The following is an 18270-nucleotide window of genomic DNA, read 5'->3' as shown; positions in this document are numbered from 1 at the left end:
GGTGACGGCCTGACAAGAGCCACGATGGGGGGAAGAGCCTTGGAGTTCGACAGTGCATGTAGTTGGGTCGTAGCCATCTGCGTGCGTGGATGATCCGGTGCTGGGCCACTGATGCCATCTGACAGCGGAGAAAAGAATATAAAGTCCAGACTCCGTACCTACTCCCGTATATATTGAGGAACAACCGTTCCCTATGGACGTGGAACTCTCTCTCGTCCCCTCCCCGTCCCGTCATGCGAGCAGTTCGACGCTCCGCTCGCCCCCGTCCAAGACCGTTCTGGACTAGCGAGCGGCCCGCCAAGCCGCGAACCCCTGACGGGGCCGACGATGAGACTCAAAAGACGAGCTTGCCAGGAGACCCAGTCGAGCCGGCACTCTTCGTCGAGATCGCCAGTCGAAAACCACCCTGTCGCTGGCGGCACCTTGCGCTCCTAACCTGCACCTGTCTTTGCTCGTGCCGTTGTCGGCATTTCCAGTCATTACTGTATACATCTAGAGGCATCAAGGCCTCTCCTTTTTCAACAGACAAAACATATTATTTTTACCTGCTCGCCGTTGATCCCTCCCTCCCCGCCCTCCCCTTTAATTCACAAGGCCCCTCTGCCACTTTCGAACAAAAGGCGCCGTTCATGCATTGACCGCACCTATCGAAGCCTGAGGGTAGACAAGGTGTTGCCTGGGGAAAAAAAAAAAAAAGAAAAAAAAAAAAAGGGAGAGAGAGAGAGAAGAGGAAAAGAAAAGCAAGAGAACAATGGAATCCACGCCGGAACGGGCCTCTAGACCCCCCTCGCTCAGCATCGAGGATCCAGCTCGTGAGCGGCTCCCCACGGATTCCATGGTCACCGTGCCCCTTTCGGACCTTCAGCCTAGCCCGAGGGAGATAGATCTTGACCGCAGATTCTCGGAAATTACCTCTATCTCTCCGGCCAGTCCCTGCAGCGAAGCAGATGCAGAAGCAAAAGTGATCACCCTCGACGATGAGATTGGATCAGGCCACATTGGTTCAGATGCATCGTCTAGGAGGGAATCTTCCGTGTCTGCGGTCGCAAGCGAGACTGTCGAGAATAAGGAGCTGGACGATGCCAGGTCTGTGGACTGGGTAGAGCTGGAAAAAACCGAAGAGCTGCAGTCGAAGTCAGGCCCAGCGGATGACGCCGTCAGTGATTGACATTCCATTGTCCCTTTTTGATTGTGAATAGGAAAGAAAGATTAATCCGGTTATTAGTCGACCGCTCTGCTCCTGGCAAGATTGGAACAGGAGAACGATGCCCTCGCGACCGACCCCAAATCAGCGCTGTCCGGCAGTCCAAAGCCCAGGCGCTCGTCCAGGCCACCCTCCATCCACCAGCTCAAGAAACTGGTCAACGATCCTCGGTCGTCGCTCCGATACTCGCAACTCCCAACCCCTCAGATGACCGAACTGGAGTTCTGGGCTGCCATCGTCGCAGACTATCCCCGAACGGCCCAGAGGCTCCCTACGCTCACGTCCAACAAGATTCGAGGAGGCGTGCCTCCACCTCTACGGGGCGTTGTCTGGCCCAGCATCGCTGGTGCTAGAGATGTGGCACTCCAGGAAGAATTTGACAAGCTGAGCGGCGAATCCAGCCCGTATGAAGGTCTCATCGGCAAGGATATCGGCAGAAGCTTTCCCAACGTGGAGATGTTTAGGGACCCCAACGGCGAGGGTCAGCAGATGCTGGCCAAAGTTCTAAAATGCTTTAGTCTCCATGACACAAAGATCGGGTACTGTCAGGGCCTTGGATTCGTCGTTGGTCCTCTTTTGATGCACATGAGCGAAGCGGAGGCCTTCTCTGTGCTCGTTAGGTGAGCCAACTTTCCCTTCTTCTTAGTTCTTCATCGTTTACCACTGACGATTTCTCAGGCTTATGGACCATTATGATCTCCGATCGTGCTTCCTGCCTACTTTATCTGGCCTCCACCTGCGCATCTATCAGTTCCAGACGCTGCTCTCCCGTCATCGACCGAATCTTCATGCGCACCTTGAAGCACTCAATGTCGAGCCTGTCTACGTGTCACAATGGTTTCTGTCCTTTTTCGCCGTGACTTGTCCACTTCCAATGCTGCTCCGTATTTACGATGTTCTGCTTCTCGAGGGCGCTTGCGAGACTCTGATGCGCGTTGCACTTTCGTTGATGCAACGAAACGAAAAGAAACTCCTGGCGTGTCACGAATTTGAGGACGTCATGCAACTTCTCCTATCGAGGAGCATTTGGGATCCGTATGCGTCCTCCTTTTTCCAGTCCTCCGTCGCTAGGAAAAATACTGAATCAAATATAGGTACTGCTGCAACGCGGACGACCTTGTTAACGACTTTGTCTCTCTCACGTCCCTCGTGACTCGAGAGAGCCTTCAAGCGCTAGAAGCGAGCTACAAAGAATCCCAAGGATCTTCGTCTAATGTTTATCTCCCGCAGCTACAAGCTGTTGCTTCTCGGTTTTTAGGGCGATTATGGGCGGGGTCGAATGCTCACAATTCCACCAAGTCACTTGTGCTCAACCCTGGAACGCCATTTAGCCCATCCGCGGTTCGCCGTACACCGTCCAAGCAGAGCATGGCGTCCACCCTGAACTCTTTCGAGTCAACTTCCGATGCTAGCACAGCCCCAACAGAGCTTTCATTGGACGGCAGTAAGCGCAAGCAAAAGTCGACCATGCAGAACAAAGACAAGGATCTGCATACTCAAATCGAGGACCTGCTTATCGCATTGACAGACATGCAGCGCGAGCATGCAACTCTGGCTAAGGAACTCCAAAAGGAACGTGAAGAGCGCGAGGAAGACCAACAACTGGCTAAATTAATGTTGGGATATATCAAAGAACAGCCGGAAGATGAAGAGGCCGTTGACCTTATCGCTAAAGCGAACAGCCGCTTCTCTACTACTGAATCCCGCCGGCTGTCTATGCAGCAAACCAAACAGCAGCTTCGAGACGATATCGCCTTGTGGCGAGAGAAGTACGAAATCGAGCTCGCCCGATGTCAAAACTTGAGTCGCACAATCGACGACCACGAGCACGAAAATAACCAGTTAAAAGAGCAACTCCGTGACGCCCGCTCGCGCATCCAGGATGCCCACAGGGACAAGCAACGTCTCGAGCGCACCATCCAGGAACTGCGATCTCGCAAACAACCTCCCTCCAACACCTCCGACCGACCCCAGTCTACCCCTGACGACAATCGGGCTTCCACCTCGGGTCTTCGCGAATTCAAACTCGGTAAAGCTTCTACCATCAGCACATTTTCTACTCAGGCGACGTCTCCCAAAGCAGCTACTTTCGCCAAACGCACTAGCTCCCTCGGCGCCCCGACTTTCTTCACTCCACCCGATAACGCCGATGAAGACTCCCTGCTCGCAGAGCTCGTCAATGCCAAGACATCTGAAGCCATCGCCCGTCAAGAACTCGACGAAGTCAAAGCAAAACTGGAAAACCTTCGAAAACTCATGTCCAAATCGGGCATTGGCCTTTCCACTGCTGCCACGATGCCGGCGGGAAACATGCACCTGTCAGCTGGATGGGGATCGTCCTCGACGACACCTCGAACTCCCAATTCAAATGGAAGTTCAGCAGTTAGTGCCGGCGGGGGTGGGGGCACCGGTGGCGGCGGCTTTTTCAGCGGATGGACAAAGCGAACATTATCGTCTGGGAATATATCAATCGTGGAATCAAAGTAAGAGACCTTCCACGTCTCCTCCCCTTTTTTGGTTCTGGGCCTTCGATAATCCGCCCTTCTTTTCGATTCTTTTCTTTTCTTTCGAGATGATTAGATGTTCACGTGTCGCAAGGCACTTGACATCTTGTATAATCTACTCTTCACTTCATTCTTTGTCTTTTTGTCCATTTTCTTTTAGGAAGTCTCCTTGTTCAACAACATTCTTGACAACAAAACCAGGAGAATATCTTTTCTTGTGCCTGTTTCTGGAATATACCCTTACCTCAATTCCTCTCGACAGAGACTTATTCCTTTTGTTCAAGAGTCCAGCCCATCGCTAGTAAGCGAGCGCTGTCTTCCATGAATATCCTTTTCGAGACAATCTAACTATTTCTGAGCCTGAAAAGTATATGTCTTCCGCATGCTTCCTTGCATACCTAGCGGCATGTTTTGGCTGACTCTATATGTCTATCCTTTTTAATATCTTCTTTCTCTATACATCATCATATCCCCTCTTGGTGTGTACAAGCACGTACGGACTGTATACATGGCGAATAAGAGTAAATAGTGTATACCTTGTGGAATTTATTGGCATTTCATCATGGATATGATCCGCTTAACTTTGTATTAAGGAAAATTTTTTTTTTTTTTTTTTTTTTTTTTTTTTTTTTGAAAAAAAAATTGTCGGGGTTCCAACACGCTCAATGCTATCGACCACATCAGGATGGCTCAATCAAGATGGACACCCAATTTGGGAACTGCTTGAAGAGTCGTCTCAAATATGCTGCTCCATTATCAGTATCATTCTGAACCCCCCCCCCCCCCCCCCCCCCCCCCCCCCCAAAACCAACTTGGGAGGCTGGGAGGTAAATCTACGTTGCTTGTCCCACCAAGCACTTTCGTAGGCCTCCAAGGTGAGCTCTAATACTCCATCACCCGAGAAGAAGTCGTGTCGGATCCAATTATTCATCCAAGCATTTCCATCCCCCTTCAGACTTCGTAAATATATGTTTTCATATCCAGTATCGAAATTACTATTTCCAATGACGGTGAAATCTCCCTTGCTTGAGTTCTTGATGCTAACGCCCTGGAAGAAGGGCGGCATAATCAAATATACATTCTCGCCATGAACGGGATATAGTCTATCATTGCAAGCGCAAGAAAAATCCCATGACGCCGCCGTCGTCGTTCTCGGGTATTCCTTTGGGGTCATTGTAGAAAAGAGGACAAACGTATTTATGCACCCGACGTGCAGAAACTTCCGGACGGCCAGCGTAGTGGAGCCGGCAAATGGTTAAAAATGACTATTCGTCACCCATATATCAGAGCCCAGATTCGTGGAAGTATGTAAGGCGATCGATGAATTGTTGTGACCCACTGAGGACTTCGATTAGTGTAGCCATGTCTTGAGGAACAAAATTAGATATCAAGTGATAAGTATTTGCAAGACACGAAGAGAGGAAGTTGTCTCCCCACATGGTATAGAACCAGCTACCACTTTCATAGCTCTCAGGTCTGTCTGAGTTAAAAAAGCAAAATTTAAATTTTAATAGCGGGCTGCAGAAAGCTGGGTCTTGAAATCCCCAGGCCCCATTAAGATATCGTGGTTAGAAAAACTCGACAAACCCACTGTTCGTCCCATTAATGGCCTACAGCTGATCTTTCTCCATATCACCCGATACTTTGCTAGTTGTGACTTTAATAACATCAAGCTTCCGGCCCCAAGCATCCCTTGCTAGGGAGAATATTTTGTCAAAGTTGAAGTCAGCTAGCTCCCTCTCTGCGTTGCTGCAAGCCTGGCCGATGCCAACGAAACTTACACCAATGGGTGCATATATTCACTCGTCAGAGGATGGGGAGAATTGTACAAATGCGCTGGCTAGGACTGAAGGCTCAAGGCTGCCCTGAACTATTTCAATTGATTTGAGAGACATTCCAGCACGATTGTTGACGAAAGCTCCTGTTTCCTGAATAAAGTACCACAAAATCAACACAAAAATGAATAATTTATAGCCCTGTGCCAAAACCGGCGCTAAAAGTTTTGTTCTCTTTGATCTGGTCTGTTTTTACATCAACGGAGACTTGGTGGCGCGAGTGCGGATGATCATTCAACTCCAGTAGTATAAGAGAACGTACTCTGTGAGACAACCGAGGTATCTGGAACGGTAAATCTGTATAGTGCAGTGCGGTTTGATACGGACATTTCTGCCAGAATAGACGTATTTCATTCCAGCTAGAAATAACCAGGAGGGGCGGTTGGGCTCCCACTGATCTATGGTGCAGCTTTATCTATAACAGAGAATCTGCAGCGGCAAAGCTCAACCTCGAGATAGCCAGCTACAGGGAATTAGGCGGGCTGTTAGGGTATACTTTAATGCGCGTTCTACATATCACACTTCCTCCATCTGCCCCAATGAAGGGATTCACTAGATCAAAGTACATATTCTGAAGAGGAACACACTATCCGGCTTAGAATCAAGAGGGCGAAAGGAAAGAGGAACGGCATCCCCAGATCACGGAACGGCCCGCATTGGCGGAAGAGGCCAATGCCAGCAGGATCAACACCAAGCACAGGCTAGAGAAATGCGATTGTGCTTGTTGGGCCGTGAAACCTTCAACAACGCGGGTTGAAAACCGCAGCATGTCACCTGATCGCCAAGGTGGGAATGCCAAATTTAGCTGCAAGTGCAAGGGGTGTTCTTCTCCAATTATAACGAGAAGAAAAGGAGGATGATTGACTCCTGTTGCGGCCCAATTGAAGTTCAGCACCTCACGTATTCGGTTTCAAAAGAAACTATTTAACGTGAGATGGGGGACAGCACCCCTGGGGGGGAGTTACCGCCGAACCTCTGATGCTTTGGAGAAATTATCTGACATGGCAATCTTATCGAGAATGCCAGCAGAACGGGGGGGGTGCAAGGACGCTTTCCGAATCCTGCTCGTGGTTATGATGGGAGAGGTTAACTCAAGGAGGGAAGTTGAATGGCCCTACTTGTCGATCTCGGTAATTTTGTGAACTTGAAAAATTCAGGGCGCACGTTGTGAGAGCCGCAGGGGTTCACTTGGTTAGACTCAATCGCGACTGATTCCGGGAAAGTGAATGAGGCTTGAAGACCTCAAATGTCTCGAATATCGGCGAAATTTGAACACATAATTCGTGGAGTGGCAGATCACCTATCCCGGCACTAGGGGATAGAATTAATGTAAGAATGAAGGTGGTTTTCAAGTTTGTTCGAGAGTTGGTTTTCCTTTTGGAATGGAAGGATAACCGGTGAACCTTTTGGTCGCTCGAGAAAATTCGGTGCGCTCCCTCCCAGAGTGAGTTTCGGGAGGTGCAATACATAGAGTGGGTGTGGGTGAGGGTCCTCGTGTTAGCATCGATTATTAGGCCATGGGGCTCTTGGCCAGAAGGGTTGAAAGAGGGTCAAGTTGTCTGGTCCACCTGGCTGGTGAGGCTGTCTCTTAGCGGGCCGAGTCTGGATTCATTTTTCCGAACCTTGATATTTGGAAAGTAGTGTGGGTGCATTTCGATAAAACGATATTGCCAGCCCTTTCCGACAGTAGGGGGAGGAGTATTGGGGTCTGTATGGCTCTCTCGCAGGATGGAGTTGGCTGTGTCTCTGAGCATCTGCGGAGTGACGGATTTTCCCTCTTTCCCCAGCAGCTCGAGGTACTCGTACAGAGCCTTGTACTGCTCCTCGGTCAGTCTGAGGTTGGTTCTCTTGCGGGTGGAGCGCGAGGGAACGTTGAGGATTCGGCGACGAAGACGGTGGTAGGAGACTTTATATTCGCGCGCCAGGGTGGCAACGCTGACCTTCTCGTTAGCGCATGTCCTCTGGCTGTATTCCTCCGAAGCTTTCCTGATGAGCTCTTCTTCCAACTTATATGTCGAAACCATGGCGAACGATGACTTGGCGATGTCAGTGGTGGTGGTAGTGCTGTTGCTTGTTGTCGCGGGCGTTTTTTAACGGTGGGAGAATTGGTGTTGAGCTTCGAATCGCGACGGAAGAAGATTTCGTGTTGAGCTGCAAATGCGCTAGTCTTGATATAGACTAGCGCAACTTGGCGCCGGTGTGTGCTGAGTAAGCATAATACGGAGAGGTAAACAGTCCAGCTACTCAGCAAGTATTTCTTAGGTAAGCAATGCTCCACCGGCCCCGTCCGAGTAACAACGCCGGACAGGCAGCCTCATTTCTCGACGAGGATCACAACAAAGCAATCCTTGGATGTTTTCTTTCCTTCTTTCTTTCTTTTCTTTTCTTTTTATTTTTGAATCAAAGAGTGCGGGACCGAATTCGCCTGCATGAGAGAGCGACATTGACCTTGCAACATGAGACGGGACAACCTCGGCGGGCGCAAAATCAGCTCACTACCTCAGCTCCATTTGCTCTGCCTGATTTAGGCAGCGTAAATTCATTGGCTCTGCGCTTTGCTTGCTCGCTGATTTGATTTTCCTGCATGCCAGCATCGGAAATGTGTATCAAGGAACTCCACTCTGGAGCAGTGGTTGCAAGTGAACAACCATCAGAGCCTCTCTGGCGCTGATGGGGCTCATCCCGTCTTGATCCCAAGATATGACGAGCCACCAGAGTTAATATATTGAGATGCCTTTTATTGGTCGTTCAGGCTGACCTGGCATCATCAGCAAAACGAGAGCATGGTGGCTTGTTCCTGAACGGATACATATGCTGTCATCCTTCTTCAAATCAAAGACATTGTGAATTGATTCTCAACCAACTGCGAAGACTCTGTGAGCTTTATCTCGATAGCTTCACGAGTCCACAAGTTCCTCTGATCTTGGACCCCTTTGAGATTTGAAACGCGGTCCTTTGGCATCATGTACCCCTGCATCCCACCACCACCACCAGTGCCCTCCCTTCCGACCCTCCCCCCAGAACTACTCTTGCACATTTTCCCTTATCTCCCACCAGAGTCAAAGCTGGCTCTCTCCCTCACAGCGAGACGCTTTTATCAGATCCTCTCGGACCAAGTCCCAAAGTGGCCCCAACTTGCGCCCAACGAACAATACTCTTTTCTCTACCTCCTGGAACGACTCGGATTTTCCATTCCGTCAAATCCCAAAACTCCTGTGGCTTGTTGCAGTGGATGCAAAACCACTCATTCAAGTTATAAATTTCTTCTAGCAGAGCTCAACAAAGGCACGGACGACCGGACTTGCAGAGACGCAACCAGATCCCTCTGGGTCAGCCCAGATACCCAGTATAGCTTCAATGACCTTAAAGACCGTTCTGCGGATCGCGGCTGGCTCACCGACGATGGCACCTTGCGCCGCAGAGGTGGAACCGACCTTGCCATCTACACGACTTACAAGATCCTCTCCCTCCCCAAATCTACCCAAGCACCCCGTAAGAAGATTGCCTCTATCCTCAACACTTTTAACCTTCCCTCTTGCCCGCACATGAGATTGAATCACCCCGTCATCATAGAAGGATATAAACCTGACGCCCACCCCATCGACGTCAAATACTACTTGTCTGACATGCGCAATGACTCTGCAAAATGCCAATTCCCCGGCTGCAAGACCTCCATCTACTGGATTGCCCGTACTCACGTGAATAAGCGGGACTGGAAGACTTTCTACATTGAGGTCAGCCGCGATGTGGGCAACTTAAATAGACCAAATTCTCCCGCCTGGCTCGCGCAGCTCATCACCCCTAACGCCGACAAACTCACCAAATTCTGGAACGACCGCCTAGAATGGAAACGCCAAATGCTTGCCTACGAAGAACGCAGATACGAACACCAGCTGCAGCGACAACAACGGCAACAGCAACAGAATGAGTCACCATCATCCATAGCGACCGCCGTTACACCTACCCTGGCCAACCTTCCAGCCCTGCTATCTCCCGGCTCATCTTCAGACCACACGCCAAACATCGAGGAAGACCAGTACGACGAAATCCCTCCACCCCTTCCGGATCCCGTCCCGGACGAAGCAGATCTCTTTAAACCAATATTGGGCGACGGCTTTGTCGCTGCGGAGGTAAAGTTCCAAAGAAAATTCAAACGGATCAATGGAGGAACGGACCGGACGGACACATGGTACCAGCATATGGCTAATCTCCGATCGACTTTAGCCCGTTGGAGATTTTCAACCCATCCTGTAGATTAGTTAGCTGTCCCATAATCCGAAATTATGCTATGCTGTCGGAGTGACTAGTTCCTTGACATTGGAGCTAAAAGAAAACCGTGGTCAATATTCACCCACAGAGCAGATACTTCCCCTATTTTAAATTTAGGGCCGATGATCAAATATGTGCGTTTGTTTGTTCATCGTCGCGTTTATCAGGCTACTCCATGCAAGCACTAAAACATACACAATGCAACGCAGGATATGCCCATGATTAATGCCGCTGGGTAACCAGGTCGTTCCCATACCACAAACACATCACCTTGCCCCAAAATGAATATGCAAGCTCATCAAGATCTCTCGTTCTTGCTCCACTCAACAAAGTTATTGCTCATCTCTCTGGCTTTCAAATCTTGCCATCACTTCCAACAAAGCAAAGCATTTTCAAAGAAGGTGATCAAACTTCCATTCCTGTCTTTTCTGAAGTACTCCTATTCGCACGCCTAGCGCGGCGCTTATGGATCTCGTCCCTGTCGGTAGCAACCGTCTGCGCAAACTTTGACCACTTGCGGATTTGTGGTCCGTATTTATAGAATACGTAAATTGGTATTGTAACCAGAAATGCGATGCCTGAGAGGATTAAGGATGGATACACCAGCTCGTAGGATGGATGGCCATTTTTGTAAACTATGTGTTTCAACGATGCCACCTCCATGAGCACAATCCCACGAAACGTTTTCCTTACTTTCAAGGGCAATTCAACTCACATGGCGTAGAGTACAAGGCAGCGATGCCGGCAAGTAGATCTCTAGCAAAGGCATTGCCACCCGTTGCTGATGCCGAATACGGGCCGTAGCTAGCGATCATATAATCAATCGTAGCCATGTATATGCAGTACTACAAAAAAGCGATAAATTTATCATTAATATCAAACCTCTCCATTGACATGAACAGGGACACTCACGTTGGCAATAGCAATCATCATAGAAAAGAACATTGGGCTTATCCAATGGAAATAAGGGGGGCCAAAGCTTGACCAGGCAAATAGAAATAACCCCAGGCACTCGAGCGGAGCAGCTACAGTCACTATTAGCCACATACGCGGCAAAAGCACGCCTCTATATGAAAGAAATCTCACTAATTTGAAGCCACCAGAGTCGTCTTTCAGGTCTTGCTCGATAAGGTTTCTGATCGAGGTCCTTTTTATGATGTAGAATAACCGGAATAAACGAAAGATACCCGATAACGTACCCGATAATAATCCTGTTAAGTCCCGTGTCAATAAGTGAGCTTTAATATTTAGAGGTAGGATTCCTACCCCCCGGTGTTTGGAGAACATACGGGATAAATGCAAGTCCAACTTGAATGGTCCCAAAACCCCATTGAGAAAACACGGGCTGGTACGATTCCAGGAAGGTAAATATGAGTGCGTCACTAAAGCCGCTGAGAAGAGAAAGACACAGCACGATGGGCTCCCGGACAAACATGCTAAAAGGCCTTATCCAAATTTCGCGCAGTTCCTTGAAGGTACACCCCCGGCCGTGGATTTCGCCAGGACCGTAAACGTCTGCTACACCGAATCTGCGCATTCGTTTGGCTTCCCTGTCAAGGAGTATGGTGGCCCTGGTCTCTGGAACGAGCAGGAAATGACAAAGCTGTACAGCGATGCCCGCGACTAATTGAATCCAGAAGTTCCACCGCCAATGAAGGCGGACCTCCATGAAACCTCCCGCGATCGGGCCGACAACTGAGCCAGCAACGGAGGAAAGAACGATAAAGGCAACGGCAAACTGTTGATCATCGGCTTCCCACATATCTGCAATCATACCCAGCGTAACGGAGCCCCCAGCGGATGATAACCCGCCGAGAAGACGGCCAGCGAAGATCACACGAAAGCTTGGCGCAAGCGCACATAATACCTGCCATATATTGACAAGGAGTAGACTAAGTTGCATGATGGGCCATCTCCCAAGTTCTTCGCTCCACGGTGCCCACAGTTCACATCCAAAGGCGTATGCGACAAGAAATATCATCTGTCCAAGTCTGATGGTCTTCTCAGGCAACGAGAACTCTTTGGACATTGGTGTGATAGCGTTGGCATAGACGCTCGTATTGAAGTTCATCGAGATCTGCACGACAAAGATAACGCAGAGGATCGTCCACTTCTTCATCGTAGAGAAGCCAAAGCCCAGTTTCTCATAGCAGTCAGACTCCTGTATCTCAACCCTACCGTCGGCTCGCTTTGCACCAATGCCTTCGTCGACTAGACTGCTCTCATCATCGTTGCCAACCCTGATCGATCCACGTTGCTCCAGCTGTCTTGTTCCGTGTCTTCGTGCTCTCTCTGGGGGGCCAAAATGCGGAAGAAACAGACCTGGAGGTCGAGGTTCACTAGCCTTCAGCTCCCGTCTTGCCCTTGAAGAAGGCATTGCTGATGTGATTTAATTCACAACCTGCAGGTGATTAGCACACCGTAAACAATAGGATACAGAGGTGGGGGTATCTAGATGCAATCCTAAAACTGAGCAACGCGAAAGCCATGGGACGTGGTGAAGACGAGGCAGAGAGGCATCTGTGAGAGAAGAGCAGCGGGAAGCGAGCGGATGACACGGCGAGAATGCGCTTTCCCTCAGCCCTGGGAGCGTATCCATCGTTGCAGGAGCCCTTCAGCCCGCGCAGCAGGAGCAGAGCACCAGGTGGCTGGCTCCCGGCTCAAGGCGTGTTGTCCTTGAAGATGCATCCGTGCAGGGAACAAGACGACTCGAGATCCTATGGCTGGTCCGGCGGGTTGTCCACATCGCCATCTGGTAACGCTCTACACGCTCCGTGGTTCTGAGCTGGCCGAAGTGCCTTTTGGCTCAGTAGCATTCATCGAGCAACGCAGCGTCTACCAACAAAAAAGGAAAAAATAAAAAATAAAAAAATAAAAAAAATAAAAATAAAAATAAAAAAAATAGGAATCAAAATCGCGTCGTGTTGAAAGAGATCGCTCAGGCGCTGATCACCAACCGCCAGTCGCTCCCAAAAAGGGGCCTTCATGTTGATTGAGAACGGCCAGCAGCCGAACAGGACACCTCGGCATGAGAACGGGTCGGAGACTGCAGAACTTCCCAGTGATATTGTACACAAGGGTAGCGTTGGAATGAATTCTCTTCTGTAGTAAAAGACGCGAATTTCTTCCGATTGAAGATGCCAACGCGTCTCCAAGGGCTGAGTGTTGAGTTAACTAGTTCACTAGTTAACTAACTGTGCCTCATCTCTCCCGCCTTGTCGGACATTTGTAGCTACGATGTCGAGATTTTCTCCCCAAGATATATATATATATATATACACCTGGCTAATTCGTGAAGTAAATAAGTGACTAATCTTCGCGAAAAGTCCCCACGATCATGTCGGAATGGTTGCGCCCGCGGACAATTTTCTTCGCTTAAAGATCTCAGACCCTGGGAACCTCGGGTCCTTGGTAGTGAACCGAGTCCGGTGCACGAGTTGGTTCGCGGGTCTCAATCAGCCCTGGGCAAACAACATGCCTGGCCTTCGCTGCAGGTCCAATTCCGCGTGAGCAGAAACTAGCTGCTCGCCGTGAAGCGTCCATGACCAACTCAACTCTGAACATTAATGACTATTGCCAAAAGAGGGGGAAAATTTTTTGACGAGAAATTCCAGCCCAGAGTGTCCTTCAGGGTGTCGGCAGTGAAGCGCGGCATTGGTTTGTGTGCCGTCCCACATGGGCCGACGCTTGACCAATATGGACCAGACAAAAGGCTTGTCCCGCTATTTGGCCCGATGGTTACGGAGTCAACCATGCCAGGGCCAGCATAATCACCAAGTTTTATGCGCGTTCCTTGCATACAATCAAAGTAGAACCCCTCCATTCGCCTTTTCCTGGCTCTTCATTGATATCTCCCTTGCAAGATACCAGGATTCGAGTATTATCCGTCCCAAAGCCAGTCCGCACCTTGCCCTTTGACAGAATACCCGTCTAAAGGCCTAGTCGACTACCAGAGGCATTCTCGGCCGACTGGCAGGCCTGATGGATAGGTGGAGTCAATGGGAACAAAAAGCTTCCACGCTGCTGGGGCTTGATAATACCAGAAACACTGGTTGCTGGTTGGCCTGGGGGTTGTGGAGCACAGTTTGACGGTACCCGCTACCGAGTCTGGGGTAAGCTGGTGACGGCTCTCGGGCCTGATTCCATCGTCAAAGTTCCTTTTTGAACTGTCTAGTTACGCCGGACCTTCGCGCTCCATCCAAGAAGATACCCAACTTACAAGCAGCGTCTGATGGATGCTCACTAGTTTGGCTGATTAATTCCGCTCATCTCGTCTCTATGGGCGCCTTGGCTAGGAACCAGAAAACGACATTATAAAGACCACAGAACCGTGATCTGCCCATACCATATATCTGGATATGATTGCTGCTTTTGCCTAGAATGAAAGCTAGACTTTCGTTTCCGTCCTAGATTCTCTCCTTGGTCAATTGTCCCTTGCAGCACTCGAGAAGTATAGTAGCTTCATCTGCCATCCGCATCGGAGGTACTGCTGGCATTGGGAGAGAAAGAGTGGAATAAATCAAATAGCGAGACCTCGATCTCTACATTGTCAAAATGGAGATGAACCACGAGGTAGAGGTTAGTCTTGCGCCATCATGGAGCGAGTCCGTGCTGTAAGAAACCGCAAGCTAACATTGTCTCACTGTAGACTCTTCATAGGTCAGTGCTTGCGGAGGATTAAAATCTTCTTTTCTCTAACCACCGCTGTAGGCTCGAAGATGAGTTGGGAACAAAGATATATCCTGGCACTGAGATTATGACCGACACTGGCACTCACCATTTTGTGAAATCCTCGAAGAATGTCCTAGTGCCTCAGCCCTCAAACGATCCTCATGATCCGTTGGTACGTCAGCCTACTCGGACCGATTCCCCTATTCACCTAAAAACTAACTCTGCACGCTTTTAGAACTGGACTCCTTTCTGGAAGGGGACAACCATGACATTAACGACTATAATGTCCTTCGCACAGGCAGTTGGCCCCTTGGCGCTGCCTCCTATGTTTCCGAAGTTAATGGAAGAATTCCACTGCGACCTGTCAGGGGCCGTTCAATTTACGGGCGTTTGCATCTTAGTCCTCGGCTTTAGTAATTTCTTCTGGTCAGCTTGTTTTCCCAAACTGCTGGCCGATCTTGTTTGTTTATAATCATGATATAGGGTGCCAATTATGACTACATTCGGTCGTCGCCCCGTACTTCTCTTTTCCACATTGATATGCTTGATTTCTAATATCTGGCGTGGTGTCGCGACATCATATGGAAGCTTTATGGGAGCCTGTGTCCTCAATGGCTTTGGAGCTGGGCCGGCGGAGGTGAGATTGCGCAAAGCTGTCCCCAACTTTCCAAATCCGCTGCCGCTGACAGCAGTCTACAGACGGCTCAACCTCAAATCATTGCTGATGTGATGTTTTTGCACGAGCGCGGAGCATACAACACTCTTTACTTTACGACTTACTTTGGAGCTTTGATGGTAAGGTGCCCCTCGTGTGGTTTTCAACTACCAATCGGATGCTGACTGCCGTATAGATTGGTCCTATCATTGCAGGACCTATGACTGATTACCTTCATTGGAGACATTTCTGGTGGCTAAACGTTGCTCTCCTCGGCGCAGTGAATGTGGCTTTGATCTTCTTATTCCCCGAGACCAAATGGCATCGGGCTCAACCCGACGAAGGAGTGGTCGATACCAAGTCTTCGGGTAGCATTGGAGTCTCAGAGAAACAAACCCAAGAACCTTCTGCTACCCTTGTTGAGGCAGCCTCCGAGGAGGAAATAGAAAAGGGAGAGGCCCGTCGAGTTGAGACCCAAGAAGATCTCTACTTGGCGACAGGCTCCCCTTCAAAGCAGCAGTTTAAGCTCTGGCAGAAAAACGAGAGCCCCTTCAAGAGTATGCTTGTTGATTTCTGGGTCCCGTGGAAACTGCATGCTTTTCCCATTGTTCAACTTGCGGCCTTCATTGTCTCCTGGTCTGCCTCGGTATTCCTCACTGTCAACCTGACCCAAAGTCAAAACTTCGCGGCACCGCCATACAACTTTTCTGCGCAGGCTGTTGGGTTTACCAACTGGGCAATTTTGATTGGGGCTTTGATCGGACTATTTACGAACGGTCCCTTATCCGACTGGGTTTCTATGCGTGCGACCAGGAAGAATCGGGGTATCCGAGAGCCAGAGATGAGACTGCCTGCCATGATCCCATATGTGGTTGTCGTCCTTGTTTGCAACCTGGTGGTGGCCCTGGGATATCAATATAAATGGGACTGGAAGGTATGTTCTTCTTTCCTTCTTCACATTGCGTTTATAGCTGATGTTTAGTTCTCTAGGCAATCGTCATCATTGGGTACACAGGGGCAGGTATCCAAGTCGCTGCCATTCCCGCCATTATCAGTACCTACGCCATTGACAGCTACAAACCTGTTGCTGGCAGCATCTTTGTCACCATCACTGTGAATAAGAATTTGTGGGGTTATGGAGTTGGCAAGTTTCTCACTCCGTGGACCGAGAGGAATGGCTTCATTCCCGCCATCATGCTCAACATGAGCCTCATGATTTTCTGGTGTGCATGTGCTATCCCGTTCTATTTCTGGGGTAAGAAGCTGCGCAAGCTTACTGCCAATTCATCTGTGCATAATTTGTAAAAATGATCGACTATGATTTAATGGCTCTGATCAGTTCTGGATGTGTCTTTGGGTGGATTCTGTGTCATTGATATCTGTCTGTTGTTTTTTGGAAATTTTCTATATTGGTCTGCTTACTGCATCGTCATCTGTCTTTGTCCATGAGTAATTAGACCCAGCCTCTTACTACTTCGCGACAGAACTAGATTTGATTGGTATACCTTTTGGGGAATAGATTATTGCTTTGTTGCACTTTTTAGACTTTGCATCAAGTCATCTGAAATCTATGATAGAGATCCATTGAAATCAAAAGCTCTCATACTTTTAACCTTCATCTTCATCCGGGTCATACAAATCCAAATCCAGTTTCGCCTTCGGAGCTGCTGGCGGCTTAGCAACGCTTCCGATAGATGCGGCACCAATTCCTCCAGCAGCAGTCTGTCCACTCGTCTGGACTGCTTGGCCGGAACCCCCCCCTGCATTCTCCTTTTCTATGGACGTCTGCTCCGTCTGCTCAGTGCCACCTTCCACCGCAAGCATTATTTTCTCCACCTCCCTCTCTATATCCCGATCATCGCGTCCACCGCTGGCTGCAACAGCAGCTTGCAGTTTTCCCATCACTCCCATACGTATCTTATCATCATTCGGGTACGGTAAGAGCCAAGCTTGGCGGATAGACTCTGCCGAAGCATCCAACTGAATCGTAGACTGTTTAGTGATCTCTGCCATGCCGCTGGCATCTGTCCCTTTTTGCAGACTTTGCTCTTGCTCTCGACCTTGTTCCTGCACATTCTGCAGAGAGCGTTTCGTAGGAATCGCGCCTGATGTTGCCGCGGACGCGGCTTGAGTGTTATATTTGCTGATCCGGCGGGCGAAATCGAGGAGGAGTTTGTAGTCAATCTCGTTCTTGCGTCGTCGCAGCGATTCTTGCTCGGCATTTGTAGCTGTCCCGCCCATCGTGGTGTCTTCTCCGTCTTTGCGTGGGCCGGTAACGGGCTCGTCGTCCTTCTCACTTTCCTTGTCGTCGTCGCCGGCCAGTGCCGAGATGTCATCGCCCATCTTGCCGACTTCACGGACTATGTCGCGCACTCTCTCTTCCAGGCTCTTCGCCTCAGCGCGCAACTGGAGTATTTTGGCATAATTCGCTTGATGCGTTCGCAGCGTTTCTAGTGCAGAGGTCAGGCTGTCGTCTGCTTCGAGAAGGGCGAGGGTCGCCGCGAGTGCACCTGCAGCGGTTGGAGACGAAGTTATTGAGGATATGAGGGCGTTGAGGCGCTGCTCGATGGTAGATAGGGGCGTGAGAAGGGCGGTATCCATGGCTTTTGAGTATGCTCACTTGACGTTTCTCAATGCTTGATGCCCGCATGCTTGGAATGGCCTGGAGCTTTAACCAATTACTTACTATTATCGAAAAGATGCCAAGGATCGTCCCGCGAGCAAACTCAAAAGCTTCCCTGACCGACAGACGACGTCTCTTTCATCCCCTCATGGTATTATTTACAAATGGAGAATGCTTCCGGGAATCAGCCCTTCGGGATGCCTTCTATAGCTAATGACCATAAATGCCAAAAGCAACTATTCGACGGAACTGGAAAATACTGGAACTGCGAAACCCTGGAAGGCCCTGCTCAACAGCTATCAAGTGCAGAGTTACGTGAGGGGGGTATGAGGACCGAATTGCAATATGCTACGAAAAGAGCGGATCTCTATACCGAGCTACGAGATCTAGGAAGAGAAAAATTTAAATAATGCCTTAATAGTGTCTCACTCCAGGCTAATGACACCGGTCGTGGCAGAAGTGTTCCTCAAGAGGTGTAAGCGAACAAATTAGTGTAGCTACGTGGAAGC

At 49.6% G+C, this 18270-nt stretch overlaps 5 protein-coding genes across 5 annotated transcripts; 3 read left to right on the top strand and 2 right to left on the bottom strand.

Annotated features, from left to right (window-relative positions):
• The first annotated feature begins 645 nt into the window (after positions 1-645).
• On the top strand, positions 646-4389 carry D8B26_000622 (uncharacterized protein). Its single transcript, XM_003070995.2, has 4 exons — positions 646-1156; positions 1226-1824; positions 1883-2239; positions 2299-4389. The coding sequence occupies exons 1-4, from the start codon at positions 752-754 to the stop codon at positions 3689-3691; spliced, it is 2754 nt and encodes a 917-aa protein (XP_003071041.2). The 5' UTR covers positions 646-751; the 3' UTR covers positions 3692-4389.
• Positions 4390-8506: 4117 nt separating this feature from the next.
• On the top strand, positions 8507-9802 carry D8B26_000621 (uncharacterized protein; the record flags this gene model as incomplete). The annotated part of the gene is made up of 1 exon (XM_003070993.2): positions 8507-9802. The coding sequence occupies one exon, from the start codon at positions 8507-8509 to the stop codon at positions 9800-9802; it is 1296 nt and encodes a 431-aa protein (XP_003071039.2).
• Positions 9803-10217: 415 nt separating this feature from the next.
• D8B26_000620 (uncharacterized protein) lies at positions 10218-12189 on the bottom strand (the record flags this gene model as incomplete). The annotated part of the gene is made up of 5 exons (XM_003070992.2): positions 10218-10447; positions 10528-10657; positions 10725-10837; positions 10899-11023; positions 11102-12189. 5 exons carry the CDS (start codon positions 12187-12189, stop codon positions 10218-10220), a joined length of 1686 nt encoding a protein of 561 aa, XP_003071038.1.
• Positions 12190-14308: 2119 nt separating this feature from the next.
• D8B26_000619 (uncharacterized protein) lies at positions 14309-16443 on the top strand (the record flags this gene model as incomplete). Its single annotated transcript, XM_066123290.1, has 7 exons — positions 14309-14390; positions 14461-14655; positions 14719-14909; positions 14967-15120; positions 15183-15278; positions 15335-16072; positions 16129-16443. Exons 2-7 carry the CDS (start codon positions 14569-14571, stop codon positions 16441-16443), a joined length of 1581 nt encoding a protein of 526 aa, XP_065979364.1. The 5' UTR covers positions 14309-14390; positions 14461-14568.
• A 35-nt stretch (positions 16444-16478) lies between these two features.
• On the bottom strand, positions 16479-17787 carry D8B26_000618 (uncharacterized protein). The gene has a single exon (XM_066123289.1). It carries the CDS (start codon positions 17737-17739, stop codon positions 16747-16749), a length of 993 nt encoding a protein of 330 aa, XP_065979363.1. The 5' UTR covers positions 17740-17787; the 3' UTR covers positions 16479-16746.
• Positions 17788-18270: the final 483 nt, after the last annotated feature.

The sequence above is a fragment of the Coccidioides posadasii genome, chromosome 1 (genome assembly GCF_018416015.2).
Source record: "Coccidioides posadasii str. Silveira chromosome 1, complete sequence".
Classification (NCBI taxonomy): Eukaryota; Fungi; Ascomycota; class Eurotiomycetes; order Onygenales; family Onygenaceae; genus Coccidioides; species Coccidioides posadasii.
This window is presented reverse-complemented; position numbering and strand designations above follow the sequence as displayed.

Coding starts and splice junctions, on each gene's coding strand:
- D8B26_000618 (XM_066123289.1), bottom strand. CDS start 17,739: ATGGATACCGCCCTTCTCACGCCCCTATCTACCATCGAGCAGCGCCTC.
- D8B26_000622 (XM_003070995.2), top strand. CDS start 752: ATGGAATCCACGCCGGAACGGGCCTCTAGACCCCCCTCGCTCAGCATC. Junction 1,157..1,225: donor CAGGCCCAGCGGATGACGCC/GTCAGTGATTGA, acceptor TCCGGTTATTAG/TCGACCGCTCTGCTCCTGGC. Junction 1,825..1,882: donor GCCTTCTCTGTGCTCGTTAG/GTGAGCCAACTT, acceptor ACGATTTCTCAG/GCTTATGGACCATTATGATC.